The sequence below is a fragment of the Nuphar pumila genome, chromosome 14 (assembly GCF_984573655.1).
Source record: "Nuphar pumila chromosome 14, dmNupPumi1.hap1.1, whole genome shotgun sequence".
In the NCBI taxonomy this organism is placed as follows: Eukaryota; Viridiplantae; Streptophyta; class Magnoliopsida; order Nymphaeales; family Nymphaeaceae; genus Nuphar; species Nuphar pumila.
The window spans coordinates 3595662-3610922 of record NC_143262.1 but is presented as its reverse complement, the minus strand read 5'-3'; the positions used below and the strand labels follow the sequence as shown (position 1 = coordinate 3610922).

The window sequence follows — 15261 nt, the reverse complement described above, 5'->3', positions numbered from 1 at the left end:
CTCATCAATGAGCATTTTTGATTAAAGGACTTGGGCAGGCTCAAATATTTTTTAGGGATTGAGGCTACCAAATCCAAGGATGGCATTCTTCTTTTCCAAAGAAAATACACACTTGACATCTTACAAAGCGCTGGATATACAGAAGCAAAACCAAGTGAGTTTCCCATGGAACAAAATTTGAAACTTGACAATGAAAGTGCAAAGATTCTCAAAGACCCAACATCATATCAGAAAATAGTCAACAAGCTCATATATTTGACTATTACACAGCCAAACATAGTGCACTCAGTTTATATCTTTAGCTAATTCATGCATGAGCCTAGAATTCCTCATCAAGATGCTATGTATTCACTCCTTAAATATTTAAAGGGAACCATATCATACATAATCATGATGTCATCCCAAAGCAAGGTCAATATAACAGGGTTTTATGAGTCTAACCTGACGATCCACCATGGGTTACTGCGTTATGATTGATAAAAGCCTTATTTCTTGGAAGACAAAGAAGTAAACAACCGTGTCGAAATCATCGACCGAGGTAGAATATAGAGCGATGGCCTTAGCATGCTACGAGTTAACATGGATCTGGTACTTGTTCAAAGACTTGGGTATTGAACATAAAAGACCAATGAGTTTATGCTGTGACAACCAAGCCACAATGCACATAGCAGTAAACCCAATTTTTCACGAACAAACCAAACATATTGAAATAGATTGTCACCTCATTAGAGAAAAAATTTAGTCAGGAGAAATTTGCACCAATTTTGTATACTAAATACCTTGGACGAGAGCAATTAGTTCATCTCAGACGCAAGTTGGCACTCATCGACATAGGAGCACCAACTTGAGGGAGAGTGTCAAAGAGGATGAGGATAAGGATGCAAACAGAATGCGGTTTCCATTTTGATAACGGATCCTACTTTGATATATAGTGGATCCTGCCAGCATAACTGAATGGCTCCATTCCCTTAATAGCCAAATTGTTTCCTTAACCATTGTAACAACATTAGGAAAGCCAATCGAGTGTTGCGTATATATAAGGGATCCCATATACTGTAAATTATACATATCTTTTCAGCTTCTCTTTATTTTAATTTTTCTTAGTCGCTTTCTATCCACGTCGCTATCTTCCTCAATATTGTTGTAATTTGACAAAAAACATCACACACACGAGATCGAGAAAAGAAAATACGATTTGGACATCAATTTACTCAATTTCTATTGTACTACGAAACATCATAATGTCGAGAATTAGAAGCAGCTCAAGATCCAACACACCGCGATAAGCATATCAGAAAGAAACAAGCAGGATCAATGTGTGTGTGAGAGAGATAGAGAGTTACATTAAAGATCAGGGATTTGTCTTGGGAGACGAGCCACATTCCTCCACTGAAATGCATGACGCAAATGAGAACCAACGTTGCTCGAACCAGTAGGACCAGCAGGGGGAAGCTGACGGTCGGAAAAAGAAAACCAGATAAAAATCATGATATTGTCAAAATATTTCCTATATAGCAACACTTTTTTATTTTTTATATTTATTTATTTTTTGTTTTAAGCATTTTTTTTAATCGGCAAGCTAGGACCCTGACCAGTGTACAAGAGATAATTACTGTTCAGAAAGGAAACTAATCTGGTGGTTTATCTACTCTGGCTTAATTGGATCTGACCTAATCGAATTCAGAGTCAGATGGGAAAAGATAGAACCGAATCTGGATCCAACTAAGTCCAAACCCCATTATTTACACTTGATAGAGTTTGGATTTCAATGAAAAATTTAAAATTAAAAATTTAAAATTAAAAATTTAAAATTAAAAATACTGATTTTGGATCCTTTTTTTAATAGAATTTGGATTTGGTTACCGAATCCAACTAATCAAATTCAGATATCCGGTTACGTCCAACTTGTTGACAACTCTACGGACCCTACCTAACTTAGCAAGACCAGCAGGCACATGAAGTTTTTCTTTAAGGATCCAAACACATTTAAGTCTCTTAAACCTTGACAATATGCTGAATAGTTCATATTTGTTGTTACTAACAGTTGAACATAATCTAAGCATGAATAAACAATTCACAGGAAGACTTGACTTATATATATATTTTTAAACATCTAATAAAAAAGCTAACGACTAAAACCATAACTTTCTGACTTTAAGTGCTAACAAGGTATTACTAGGGATGGCAGTGAACTGGGGCGGGGGAGGAGGATAAGCTCTCTCTCTACCTTTGCCTGTCTCAATTTTTTTTCTCCATCTCTGTCTCCATTCCTGCATGAGTTTTGATTTTAACCTCAATCCGTTATCTATTCCCTGATTCATGTCCTCCATCCTGCTATCCCTATATTAAATTATATGCAAAGGTCATCGCTTGGTGCTGTGTGCAAACTACCAGTAATGAGGCTAGATCAGGTGCAATCTGATGGCACAAAGACAAACTTAATCGAGTGGGCCAAATGGCTCACAGGCTGAACGTGAAAGGTGAAGAGCGCTTAGGTGCAGTGGCACATTGATGGAGGGGCCTCAGGTGCAATGCAATGACTAGGGCTGGTAAACGAGCCGACATTGGGTTGTTTGGGCTTGGCTCATGAGCTGAGACAAACCCAAGCTTTGTGAGAGGATCACAAGTTGACTCATTTAAAAAAAAAAATTGAAGTATTTTTAAGCTTGATAATATATAATATATATAATACATATAATACATGTATAAAACATAGATAATATGCATATTACATATATAATATATGTATAAAATATATAATGTGCAAAAATCAGCTTATACAAGCTGAGCGGAGACAAGCTTGTCATGTTCGTACTCGATGGCTCATTAACCTAACTGAGCTGGCTATAGCTCGGTTCACTGAGCTCAATTTTTTAGCTGAGCCTAGCCGAACAGCGAGCTGCTCGTTTTGGTTCCCAGCCCTAGCAGCCACACACTTCCACCAATAAATCAGAGGTTCGAGTATTGATAGCAGCCACTTCTTGCGAAAGAGCAGAAAGTTAAACATCGTTCCACTCTAAGCCTCCTGAGCACCACATAATACCGTATTAGGTATGCCTTATTTTGTTCAAATACATAAGTTGATATTTCCTTTAGATTTTTCAAGGAATACAAAAGGTTTTGAGCTCTTCGCTGCCTCATGGTTGGTGGGGCTGTGTGGCCAAAAACGGATCGGATATGAGTCGAACAATCACTGATTAAAATTCAAAACTGAATTCTGAGCAGTAGATTTGTATTTAGATCCAAAATAAAAATATGTGATGAAGTAGAGTTTATTATGGATCTAAATTTTAAATGATTATACTGGTTCTGGCTAAAAAAGTTTGGAAAAAATAAATTTTACACGTAAAAAATACAATGGTTTCATTTAATTCAGATCAAATGCGCACATGCTAAAATATATAGGTTCGAATCTGAATCCAACTGCGTAAGTCCAACTCTGATTTGCTTACCTAATTCAGCTCTTACTTTAAGATTGTCTGTGGGAAAAATATGTCGGATTTGGATTAGAGATTTGACCAATCCTGCAGCTTGATCCAAATATGATCTGAATATTATGTAGTTCACCCGAATTCAAGTTTGAATTCGAATAAGAACTGACGATGAAGATTGAGTTCGGTTCTAAACTATATATGGTGATACTAGATCCAGTAAAAGAAGACGGAAATCAAGGTTTTTACATGTAAAATATGAAAACATCCAAACATAGACTCAACATAAAACACTGATCAGAATCCGATCAAATCCAAAAAATAAACCGGGAGTGTAAATCCGAAATTTTGAATTGGGTTTGAATACCCTTTCAGATCTTACTCTAATGATCCATACCCATTGTGACAATATAGCCCGATAGGGGTGGGCATTGGGCCGGCCCAGCCCGCTAATGGACCAGGCTGTCGGGCCAGCCCGTTTACTAATGGGCCGGGTTTTGGACAGGCTCGGGGTTGAAGAGAAGTTCACGGCTCAGACCAAACCTATTTATTTTCCTTTATTTTCATGATACGATACAAAAACCTAATTCTTAATTAGTGTAACTAATTAAGTAAATAGTAATAATTAATAAATAGCAAGTCCCATGCAACTAATTAGATATGATTATTTGAAATTCAAACTAGATTTTATTTTTCTTGCATGTAAATTTTAATTGTATAATTAGTTTGTTTTTATTTGTTTTGTTTTTTTTTTGAGAAATTATTTGTTTTTTATATTTCTTTCCAAGATTTTACCGATAAAAACTCAAGAAAAATAATAAAAAAAAAGTTTGAAAATCTCACGAGAAATTGCCGTTTTAAACTTTTGTCACTATGCGCTCAACTCAAACGACAGAACCCTAACCCCCCCCCCCTCTCTCTCTCTCTCTCTCAACGCACCGATTCATTGGTGGGAGGGAGCAAGCTACGAGACTGTTTAAGATGATGGGCGCCCCTCAAGTTGTGCATGATAGATCGGGCTCCTTTGCCCACAAACCGGGTTACCGATCGGCCGCAATCGAAAGACGCAATTTCATGGTGTGTTCCCAACTGCATTGTCGCTTTGTTGAATTTTTCTCTTTTAGTGGTTTCCGTTCCAGTATTATAGCTATATTCACTACCAGTGAATCATGGGGTTGAATGAGGTAGCCCGGACAATGAGGTCGCACTATCATAATCAAGCGGTCTCAGGTTTGAATCCCATCTGGGTTATCCCCCAGCTTGCCCATCAAAAAACAAAAATTGCCAATGAGTGATGGTGGTGGTTGAAGATGCTGGACAATGGTCGTGCTCCTCATGACTGTTCTTTTGTGCCTTACAACACCTAATCCAATTATGAACCATACCCAAGAAATTTCACTGAACTATATTGATACTCATGGTTTGGAATGTTGTCCTTTCAGGTTATGGTGGTCACAGACTGGCCTGCCATTTTTTTTTCTGGGTGAATACTAGATTTGCAAAGGTCTCTTCTACTCATTTTCGATATTTAATGACTTTTGTTCCTTCTGTAGTCAGCGAACATCGGTGATATGTATGCGAATCCAACATCAAGGGGGCTATCAGATAGCATGGATGCTATAGAAGACAAAGAGTCCTTCAAGAAATTATTCAAGGCTGTTGAACGTTTAGGTAAGAACTAACAAGTTATCTATGCTTTCTTTGTTCTTATAACCATATATTCTTCCAGCTTACCTTCTCTGAGAAAAACGTATATTCTTGTTATGTATAACAATTTGGCCTTTAAGTTTACTTGGGTATGTCAATATATTGGATCTTGCTTGTCATGCTTCCGTTCTTAGAATTCTATGTGTTCAAAGCTGTTGGCCATGCCGTGTGGCAACTTTTTCTGAGCCAAATGGCCCATTTAAACCGTGTTTTTTGTTACTTAGGCACACTAACATCATCTCTGCTGTTTCTTATAATTAATATGGTTCTTCATTTTCTTCACAGCAAATGTTAGGTGTTCATTGTGCGTTACCCTTCGCTGCTCCATTTTTTCTTGAATTTTTTGTTTGAACACATCCACATGAGCACACACACACACATGCACATGTTCACGAGTGTGCATATAGACAGACACATCACACACATACAACAGAGGGTTTGCTCTGGTTCTGAATATAATCTCAATTTGCCAGTTTTGAACTGCATTTGCACTTCTCTTACTATATTCAGTCTTCCTGTGGCCAAGCAGAAGAAAAACGCTGGCTGTTAACATCATCTCATTGTTCATTTACTTACTCCACTTGCATGTATGACTATTTCTCATATCCTCTGAGGCCCTGTTTGAGAGTGTTTCTGTTTATTGTTTATAAACATTAAATAGAAACAATATCTATAGGTGTTTATGTTTGGATGTAAAATTATTTGAAACCCTCTCCATCATCCACATTAATTTAATATATCATGGAAGAAACAGAAATCTTCTCATAGATAACAAGGAAATTTGCCATGAATCATACAATAACTGAATACACAAAAAAAGTGCAATATTACAAAAAATCCATGTAAGAATGCAAGTAAAAAAAATTCTTTCATCTCAAGAAAAATTCAGATATTAAACCATTCCAAATTATTCACACTGTTTTCATTAAAAAATCACAAACTCATTCGTGGACTGGGAAAAAACCTCCCATCTCACAAAGCCCACATTTTTCCTCAAATTCATGACCTGAACAAAATCCTCTAGAATCAATCTTCTTGGTTGGCTCCCTTCCTTCCTTTTCTTTCTTTTACTGAAAACATACATCCAAGATGGCAGTAAAGGTGATGGGCAAGCAACGTAAGGTTACAGCCATTGTCACGAAAAGGAGAGAGATAGAGAGAGGTTTCCGGTTGCTAGGATATTTTTCCAATAAAGAAGGTAATTGGGTCGGTAAGCAGGTGATGGGGAAAAAGGAATTAGGAAAAAAAAGCTAGTGCCTGATAATACAAATAAATATAAATTAATAAATAATAACACTACTGGCAGACACGAAGATTAATGTTTAAAATAAATATAAATAGAAATAAATCATTTATAAATACATCCAAATGCTACCTGAAAGTTCTCATTCTTCTGACTAGTTGTTTTTGTAACTCTTGTATGCTATGTCACATGGGTGCGGGTGCAGGGGTGCGACAGGGCAAAAATGTAAAATATATATATATATATATATAATTTTAAAGTTTTAATAGTTAACATTGTCATAATATCATTCATCATGCAATATATCAATTAAAATATCAATCAAATAAGTAAAGCAATTACGTAAATCAACTTAAATATCAATCAAATAAGTAAAAAAAGAACTAAATTATATACCAAAAGTATATCCTACAATGTATATGACGATGAAGTAATGGATCTTAATAATTTTCTTCTTTATCATCAAATGCGTCATTAGAAGGAATACTGGGCTCAGCTAAATCCATGTTTGTCATGTTGAAATTATGCTCTCCCTCGAAGTCACAGTCTTCTGGGTTTACATCCCAATACAATACAAGTATATTTAAATGAAAAACCAAGAAATAATCAAATAACTAAGAGAGCAAATTAGTACTTATATTCATCATTGGTTCGCGAAAGTAATCGAAGATTTGAATGAACATATATTAAATCCTCTATACGCTTGCTGGTGAGTTTGTTTCTCTTCATGTTGTGGATTTGAGAATATGTACTCCAATTTCTTTCACAACAAGATGAACTAGTAGGCTGCGATAGCAATCTTAATGCAAGACGTTGGAGAAAAGGTGTTTTTGATCCAAATGTTGACCATCATGTGATAGGATCTATATTATCCTCCTCTCTCACGAATAATACCGGTCCATATAATCTTGAAGATGAAATTTTTTCAAACTCTTGTGTGACTTGATGTAGAAGACATGCTTCTGGAAAAAGTCTTGTCATACACATATTTCTATGTCTTAATAGCTCTAGGTCTAAATTTAGAGGGACACGACCAATACCACCTGCCCGCCACTTATTTGCATAATATTTTGGATTAAGAGAATGTGCCATGCAATGCAAAAGAGTGTTGCTCTTATCCTATCTTCTGACTAAAATTGAATGAATATGGTTAAAAAATTCTGAATCATCAAATGCAGGATTTTTTTTTCTTCATGCTTGAAAACTATAGCTTGTATTTTTTCAATCATATTATCTTGCATTTCATAAACTCTGTGAAGCATGAGCTCATCCTTATCAACTTCTCTTAACATTTCTCAAATAGGGTGCGTAAATTGAAGGAAGTATACCACTCTGTCCCAAAACTCATAATCAAGAATAAATTTCTTAATTTCTTGAGCCTTGATATCATTATCAGCACGATAGAATGTCAAATTTTCATCAGTCACCATGTTAACCAAATCATTCTTCACTTTTTTAATTATCTTCACCATCACAATGATGGACGCAAAACGTGTTTCAGCGACCTTCAACAATTTCAGGTTAGAATGCCTATTAAATATAACATTAGCACGATGGTGGTTAACAACAAAATTCCGAATGCTTTTGATATTTCTTTCTAAATCTTCAATCCATGAACATAAAGCATATGCTTGGGAATTTTCTTCTTCTTTGGGGTTGCATATGCTCTTTAGGGCCAGATTTAAGTTGTGTGCTACACAGAGAGTCCAAAAAATATGAGGGTACTCACTATCCAAACTCAACACTGCACTTTTACAAACTGAAGCGTTATCTGTAATGATTTGTATCACTTTCTGATCATCCACTTCTTTTATGACTTCTATAAAAACTCCTTCACATACTTTGCATTTTTATATTATCCAGATGCATCAACTGCTTTCAAGAATATTGGGCCACTAAGCGAAAAAACAATGAAATTGATCAGTGGACGCCTTTGAATATTTGTTCATCCATCAGAAATAATAGAAACTCTATTTTGCTCCCATGAATATTTTTTAATCTTCAGCAACCTCTTCACATTTGCCCTCTCTTCTACAAGAAGTGTGGTTCGTATTTTTTCTGAGCTTGGAGGTACATAGCCACTCAAATTATAATTTGCCAAAGATGTTACTAAATCCTTCCAATAAAGATTTCTAGCTGCATTAAATGGGAGTGAACTAGATTAAAAATACCTCCTTACTTTTTTATCTATATCCTCCCTTCATGCTTGTATCGTTTATCTACCTCCTACATTGACTTTTCTTTTTTTTCAGCATCTTCTTGGTGGCTTCCAAATGACACACTAATTGCACAAGAATCACTCATTGTCTTTCTCTTCTTATATTTTTCTTGTATTGTCTTCGCATTGCCTCATCAACTTTTTTGCATCCTGAAATGCCATGTCCTGGTATCTTCAACAAATGAGCCTTCATTCTTGTGTAAGACCCAACAAAATCTCTTTCACAGAGCTTGCATCGAAATCTCTTGTTTCCACTACCTCCTTCTCCAGTTTTTGCAAGCTTATCTGCATGTACCCATAGTGGCCCTACATCATCACTCCCACTATAACTATCAACAAAACTACCAGCAGAACTCACAGATGAGGATGAAGATGACACAAGTCCTTTCCCTTTATCAGTCATTTTTTGTCCTAAAAACACAAAAAAAATTATATTAAAATTAATTATGCAGACAATCAAGATTTATAATATCAAGTCCAATGATGAGTTGTGAAGCCTGATTCAGAGTTTTTGCCCTTACTTGGGGGTTCATGGGCTCTCCCTCCCGACGCGGGTTCGAGCTCCTCCCCTGAAATCAGAGGGAGCAGGGTGGGGGGCTTGGCCCCTCCCCTACCGAAAACAGGGAGGGGCTCAGCCCCTCCCCTGAAATCAGAGGGAGCAGGGTGGGGGGTTCAACCCCTCCCTTGTCGAAAAAGGGAGGGGCTCGACCCCTCCCCTGAAATCAGAGGGAGCAGAGAGGGGGCTCATCCCCTCCCCTGCCGACCCAACATGAGAGCGAGAGGGTACCTGCGATGCGGGAGAGGAGGAGGTGGCGTCGGGCTCCCCTGCGAGATGTCGGGAGGAGAGGAGGCGAGTGAGAGAGTGGAGCTGCGCGGGAGAGGAGAGGAGAGGAGAGGATTAGGGCAAAAAAAATTTGCCCTAATCCTCTTTCGCAGCCCCTTTTGATCGGGCATCAGATTTTTTTTTACGTTAAAAAATTGGACGAAAACGACCCTGGATGCGTTGGGTAGTGTTGACCGCAGCGGGTGCCGCACCCTCATCGCGTTGACGCGGGTGCGGCACCTGCTTTGCCGAGTCCCTGTGACTTAGCTTGTATGAGTTCCTTGTTAATCATTAACTTTTGTGAGCATTGGCAATTTTTGTTCTTGCCTTTCCTTCAGTTAATTAGAAATACCTGGCTAGTGGGACTTCCAAATGCATTTTCTTTGAGTACCCATCTATCAGAGTCATTATCCATGCTCTGTTGACTGCTTCATCCTTTGTTGCTTGGCATGTCATCCTTGATGATAATGTTTGTGCAATTTTAACATCCACTATGATTAGTTCAATTTTGCTTTCGTCATTTTTCCATTTAAGTTCAGAGGGAAAATTCTCTTTTTCATCTATTCCTTTCTCTCCAGATTCAATGAATGTCCCCTGCCTGCATTTGTATTTTGTACCTATTTTGATCATGCATCGTTTGGTTTACTTCGTATCCCTTCTTTTTTGTGTATGGCATTGTCACCCCTCTTGGCAGCATCAACTAGTTCGGAACTCGATCTGATAGCCATATTTTGACCCGGATGTTATTGGGATGCCTAGAATGCCTTCTCCTGTCCCTTCTCTCTTTAACTCCTAATCACTATGGTATTGCAGGACAATTCCCTTGTAACCTAGAAAACTTTACATTTTATTGGGTCCTATTAAAAATGCTATGAAAGATTATGCCTAGAATGGCTTCTAGGTGAGTCTTCAAAATTTGTGCTCCTTCTGTCTAGTGCCTACACAGTATGATTGTCAGATTAAAGTAATTTTTAAGAGATCATAGCATAATAAGAGAATGAAAAGCTCATCTTAATGTTAAGGGTCTTCCCAAGAGTATAGCTTGCAAGTTGTGGAGGTACTGAAGAGCTATAAATTTCTCGGTTCCCAACTCTGTTATTGTTATTCTGTCTTTGGGTATGTGCCTTCATCTGTGCAGGTGAGGATGTTTGAGGCCATGTTTGAGGACATCACCAGCATCATAATCCTACCTCTTATGGAGTTTGTCTTGTAGATACTATAATGAACTTTTCAGTGAATCCTTGCTTGCCAGTCACTTGCATGAACCAATTTAGCCAATACTCTTGTTTCTGAAGCTTCTATATGGCTCTGCAAGGGTTCTGTTCATTGTGATGAATGCTACTGTTTCTACTATTTGCATTGGGTAGACTATATTGTGATGTACCTCTGGCATTCTTGTAATATATACTGTAGTTCCACAGTCATTAAAAATATCCACCCTTTTATAAGGTCTTTGATACCATTCAACATATAGAAAGATATAATGTTGCAAGAACATGTATATATGTGTATATATGTTTTGTATGTATGCACAAAAGCATTTTAATTATGATCATTCCATTTTTCTGGCATTATTATGTTTTGCTTTGAATGTCGGTTCTGTGCTTGACATTTGTGAGGCTTTCTTAGGATCTTCACAAATGAGCTGGAAAGAGAGGAAGGCAATAGAAAACACGAATGTGGTTTCTTTAGGCGGAAAGGTGAATGCCATTTTGTTTGTTTGTTAATCATGATATTGTTGTACGAAGGTCTGACATCATCGTTGAATACTGATGCCGTTTTATTAATGACAGCTTCAAAAGAAACACAGGATGCCTGTCACTTTAGGGAGGAACATCATCAAAAAACGGCAAAAGAAAGAACAGAAACTGTTAGAAGAGGTTGGATTTTCACCACACACACACACGTGCACAAACATGTGAGAGTGCATATGATATCGATAGATGTTACAAAACCTTCATTTAGATTCTGGATAGCCACTAAGATCAAGTCAGAAAGGAATGCTTGATGATACCCACATTGAATATTACAACTGTTGGCAACTGGAGGTCCATACCAATGTTCAGATGGATTTTCAAATGAGATATTCATGCTAGATCAATAGATCATGCTGCTGTTTCTTTCTCCTTTCAGAATCGCTACTCTTTTTAACTTTGTACATGTTTCCAGGGTCTCATTGATCACATTCAATCTCAGAAACACATTACCACCAAAAACCAGAGAAGCAGACCAGAGAACAGGGCACTTAAAATTAGCCAGGGACATTTCAGTAACGGTATGTTGGATGTGAAGCATATCTTGAAAAAGGATGAAGCTGCTTCTAGAAAGGAGGATCACAATCATGGAGCTGGTAAGGGAAAGAGGAGAGGTAAAGGGAAACAGCAGAAGAGTAAGAAGAGAAGGCACAGAAACTGATATCTGTTCATTGCCCATTTTGCAGGAGAGCGAAACATAAGTTAGTCACACTGTGAGAGAAGCATACGCATTTATGTGCAGACAGAATATGCGTAATGCTTGTATTATCACCGTTAATTTAAGTGGTCTTTGTTTTTGACCTCTTTTTATAAGATGTTATGATGAAGATAAGTGGCCTTTTCCTTCTATTTGCTAACATTATTCATTTCATAAGACTCGGTGAGGTTTATATTTGCAATTTTACTCATACAAACTTGATGGATACGAGGTGTATTTGTAGTATCTCAATTTTCATTTGCAACTGGCATTATTTTCAATCTGATCTTTTTTTTATCCCCTTTATATGCAATTAGGCCTATGTGGAGTTCACCTGGTAGGTGGGTCGGCTCAAGGCATTCAAGCTAAAGGTTGTCACAAGTTCGATATCCAGGGCGTCCCTTCCCTTGAGGTGAAGCAGCAGGTGCCCCTAGTGGGCAAGGGTGGTGGCCAGGGGGGTTTTATCCTCTTGGGGATGGGCGATTTTCACCACCTGAATCGGGGTTTCCCCTCCATAAATATAAAAAACTAGGCCTAGGAATGCAAACTCATGCATTATCTCTGCAGTGTGTTTTGGACTTTTTTCTCCATCAGGAATGGAAAAACCACTCCGGAGTAAGAGACCTGGCTGTGCTGGACTAAGCCTGCCATCCTACGGTCAGTTCTCCGTCGGTGTAAAACCGTGGCTTACCCCACGCTCTCAGGGAGTTACCTTGCTTTGGCATATGCAAGGGGGTTGATGCCAGTGAGATTTGAACCTCGACCGCCCGTCTAGTGGCCTAGGCCCCATACCGCTATGCCAAGCCACTTGGGGCTCGATGTGTTTTGTACTTGCATCTAAAAGTTATCTCACGATAAATTGAAAATTTTCTTTGTTCGAGTAGTGGAAAAATCTTTGTACATTTATAGTTAAAAATATAAATCAATGACACGAATACGAAAGCATTAACAGTTTGAAAAAAAAAATGGTATCATGGTATGTTAGAAAGAGCGGCTCAGCAATGTATGGCAACACCGAATCCATTAAGGGTCTGTTTGGATTCGTGGAATTGTGGGGAATGGAAATCCAATTCTCCACTCCCTTGTTTGTTTTCAATTGATAAAAATGGAATGGGATTCCCATTCTTTTCAATTCTCAAATTGGAGGAGAGAGAATTGCATTGTTTTTCTTTTTTCCACAACACCACACCATGTTCTCTATGTTGTACATCTAAGTGCAGTGAGATAGTAGAACCAGACAGGGGAGCGTGGGGCAATGGGCTTGCCATCATTTCCAGGCAATGGTCGTTTCTCATTGATACTGCTTTGAGGCCCGACGCCATGAATGAGTGTTTGCTTATTTTTGGGTAATTTGTATTTCTTCATTGTGGTCCTATCGAATCCGAACCTCTTTTTGATTTTGTGTTTGGGACCTAAAACCTTGACAATCCAATCATAAATATAACATAGAATTCTGAACTGACTCCAAATCCTATCGAAACACACGTTCAGGCCTTATTTTATGGGTCCATATGAGGAAGCAACCTTCCGATGTTCAACAGAATTCTGACAATCCAATCCATTATCTCCTCGAGGTTTAGATTTAGAGAAGGTGGTTATGATTATCTCGAAACACAGACCCGGTAGGGTTTCGGATCTGGACCCAGTTGGTCCACAAGGTACATGGAGTGATGGAGGCCAGCCACTTTGCCAAAAGGGTCGGTCCTCTTCTCACATGGAAAGCCGGACGAACCAAAATGATGACGTGTCAACCAACTATTGGTTGGGAGACACAAACGCGAGCGACCGACGATGACTTGCACGTATCCTCACATGGCGAATCATTCTAAGTCAGTCTCAAAGACCTCTCTATTAACACCTTTTTTTTTTGAAAGGATCAACCCCTATAAATGCAAAGCAGGTTATATGTCCCCCCCCCTCCCCCCCCCCCCCCCCCCCCCAACATGGCAGTTAGCTACATCTCATGTTCGGGGGTCTCAAAGAGCACCACGTATGTAAGCATGTGCGTCTCGTATCCCCATGTTTGTCAGCATTAATTAGCATTGGAGTTTGATGCGATTGCAAAGACTTAAGTACCCTCTCCTCCATTGGTGCAAAAAAAAATGACGATTCTTGAAAAGGAGTGGTTGTAAAGACTTAAGTGCCCCAAAGATGATTATTTAAGACCCAGTCTCTACACTGCAGGATTATTTGAGAAAGAAATCTCCCCTGGAGGAGGTCATGAACATCAACCCTCTCACACTCTCTCTCTCCCTTCTCTTTCTGCTTCTATGCACATCCAACGAAAGAACTTACATTGCTCCATCAAGCACGGACTAACCTGCACATTGACTGTTGTGTAGCCTGATTCAGAGTTTTTACCCTTACAGGAGGAGGGTTTGGGGGCTCCTCCTTGTGTGGGTAGCATCATTCAACTTGATTCGTTGTGAAGCCTGATTCCGAGTTTTTGCCCTTACAGAAGAGGGGTCTGGGGGCTCCTCCCAACGTGGGTAGCATCATTCAACTTGAAGAGTTGTGGAGTCTGATTCATAGTTTTTACCCTTACAGAAAGGGGGGTCTGAGGGCTCCTCCCAACGTGGGTAGCATCATTCAACTTGAAGAGTTTTGGAGTCTGATTCAGAGTTTTTACCCTTACAGAACAGGGGGTCTGAGGGCTCCTCCCAGCGTGGATAGCATCGTTCAACTTGATTCATTGTGGAGCTTGATTTAGAGTTTTTGCCCTTATAGGAGGAGGGTTTGGGGGCTCCTTCCAGCGTGGGTAGCATCGTTCAACTTGATTCGTTGTGGAGCCTGATTTAGAGTTTTTGCCCTTACGGGAGAGGGGTCCGGGGGCTCCCCCCGGCACGGGTCTCGGGTGTCGTGGTAAAAAAATGCACAGGGTATCGTGGTGAGAAAGACATATTTTTGTTCCAAGCAAGGTTGGAAGAAATCAATGGAAAATCCAACAAGGAGCATGCCAGAATCAAGATGTGGATGTCAAGCGAGAATGGTGTTGTGCAACTCAAATAACACAAAATAATAGGAGTATGGTTTTTAGTTAAAATGAGGAATTAAATGACAATAAAAATCGCTGAAAATTTAGAGAAATAAACTAGACTTAATAACGAAGACACCACTTTTTACGGATTTGGAATATGACCTCCGGTTAGGGAGATATGGCCCTGACAAGTTGGTCCTAATTCGGGTAACGATTTACAACGATTTGCTTACTGAATAACACTACAAATTGCTATAGCGATTTGCAGAAGACACTACAAAACGCTATAGCGATTTGCGGAAGAATCTACAAATCGCTATAGCGATTTGTAGTGTCTTTCGCAAATCACTATAGTGTTTCATTGGAGACCCGAAAATACTACAAATTGTTGTAGGAAAGCCCGATAATACT

The 15261-nt window shown here is 38.8% G+C and overlaps 1 protein-coding gene across 2 annotated transcripts; it reads left to right on the top strand.

The window, feature by feature from the left end:
* Positions 1-4376: 4376 nt before the first annotated feature.
* On the top strand, positions 4377-12154 carry LOC149816105 (uncharacterized). 2 transcript variants are annotated; one of them, XM_089987747.1, is made up of 6 exons: positions 4377-4508; positions 4985-5102; positions 11052-11122; positions 11216-11302; positions 11592-11772; positions 11863-11902. In XM_089987747.1, exons 1-6 carry the CDS (start codon positions 4413-4415, stop codon positions 11880-11882), a joined length of 573 nt encoding a protein of 190 aa, XP_089843873.1. In that variant the 5' UTR covers positions 4377-4412; the 3' UTR covers positions 11883-11902. The 2 variants fall into 2 exon arrangements, with proteins under 2 accessions (XP_089843873.1, XP_089843872.1); XM_089987746.1 differs by having other exon boundaries at positions 11592-12154.
* Positions 12155-15261: the final 3107 nt, after the last annotated feature.

What these genes read in the sequence shown, in the direction of transcription:
- LOC149816105 (XM_089987746.1), top strand. Translation starts at nt 4,413, where the DNA reads ATGATGGGCGCCCCTCAAGTTGTGCATGATAGATCGGGCTCCTTTGCC. An exon ending in TCGAAAGACGCAATTTCATG is followed by an intron (nt 4,509 to 4,984) that starts GTGTGTTCCCAA and finishes TTCCTTCTGTAG; the next exon opens with TCAGCGAACATCGGTGATAT. An exon ending in CAAGGCTGTTGAACGTTTAG is followed by an intron (nt 5,103 to 11,051) that starts GTAAGAACTAAC and finishes AGGCTTTCTTAG; the next exon opens with GATCTTCACAAATGAGCTGG.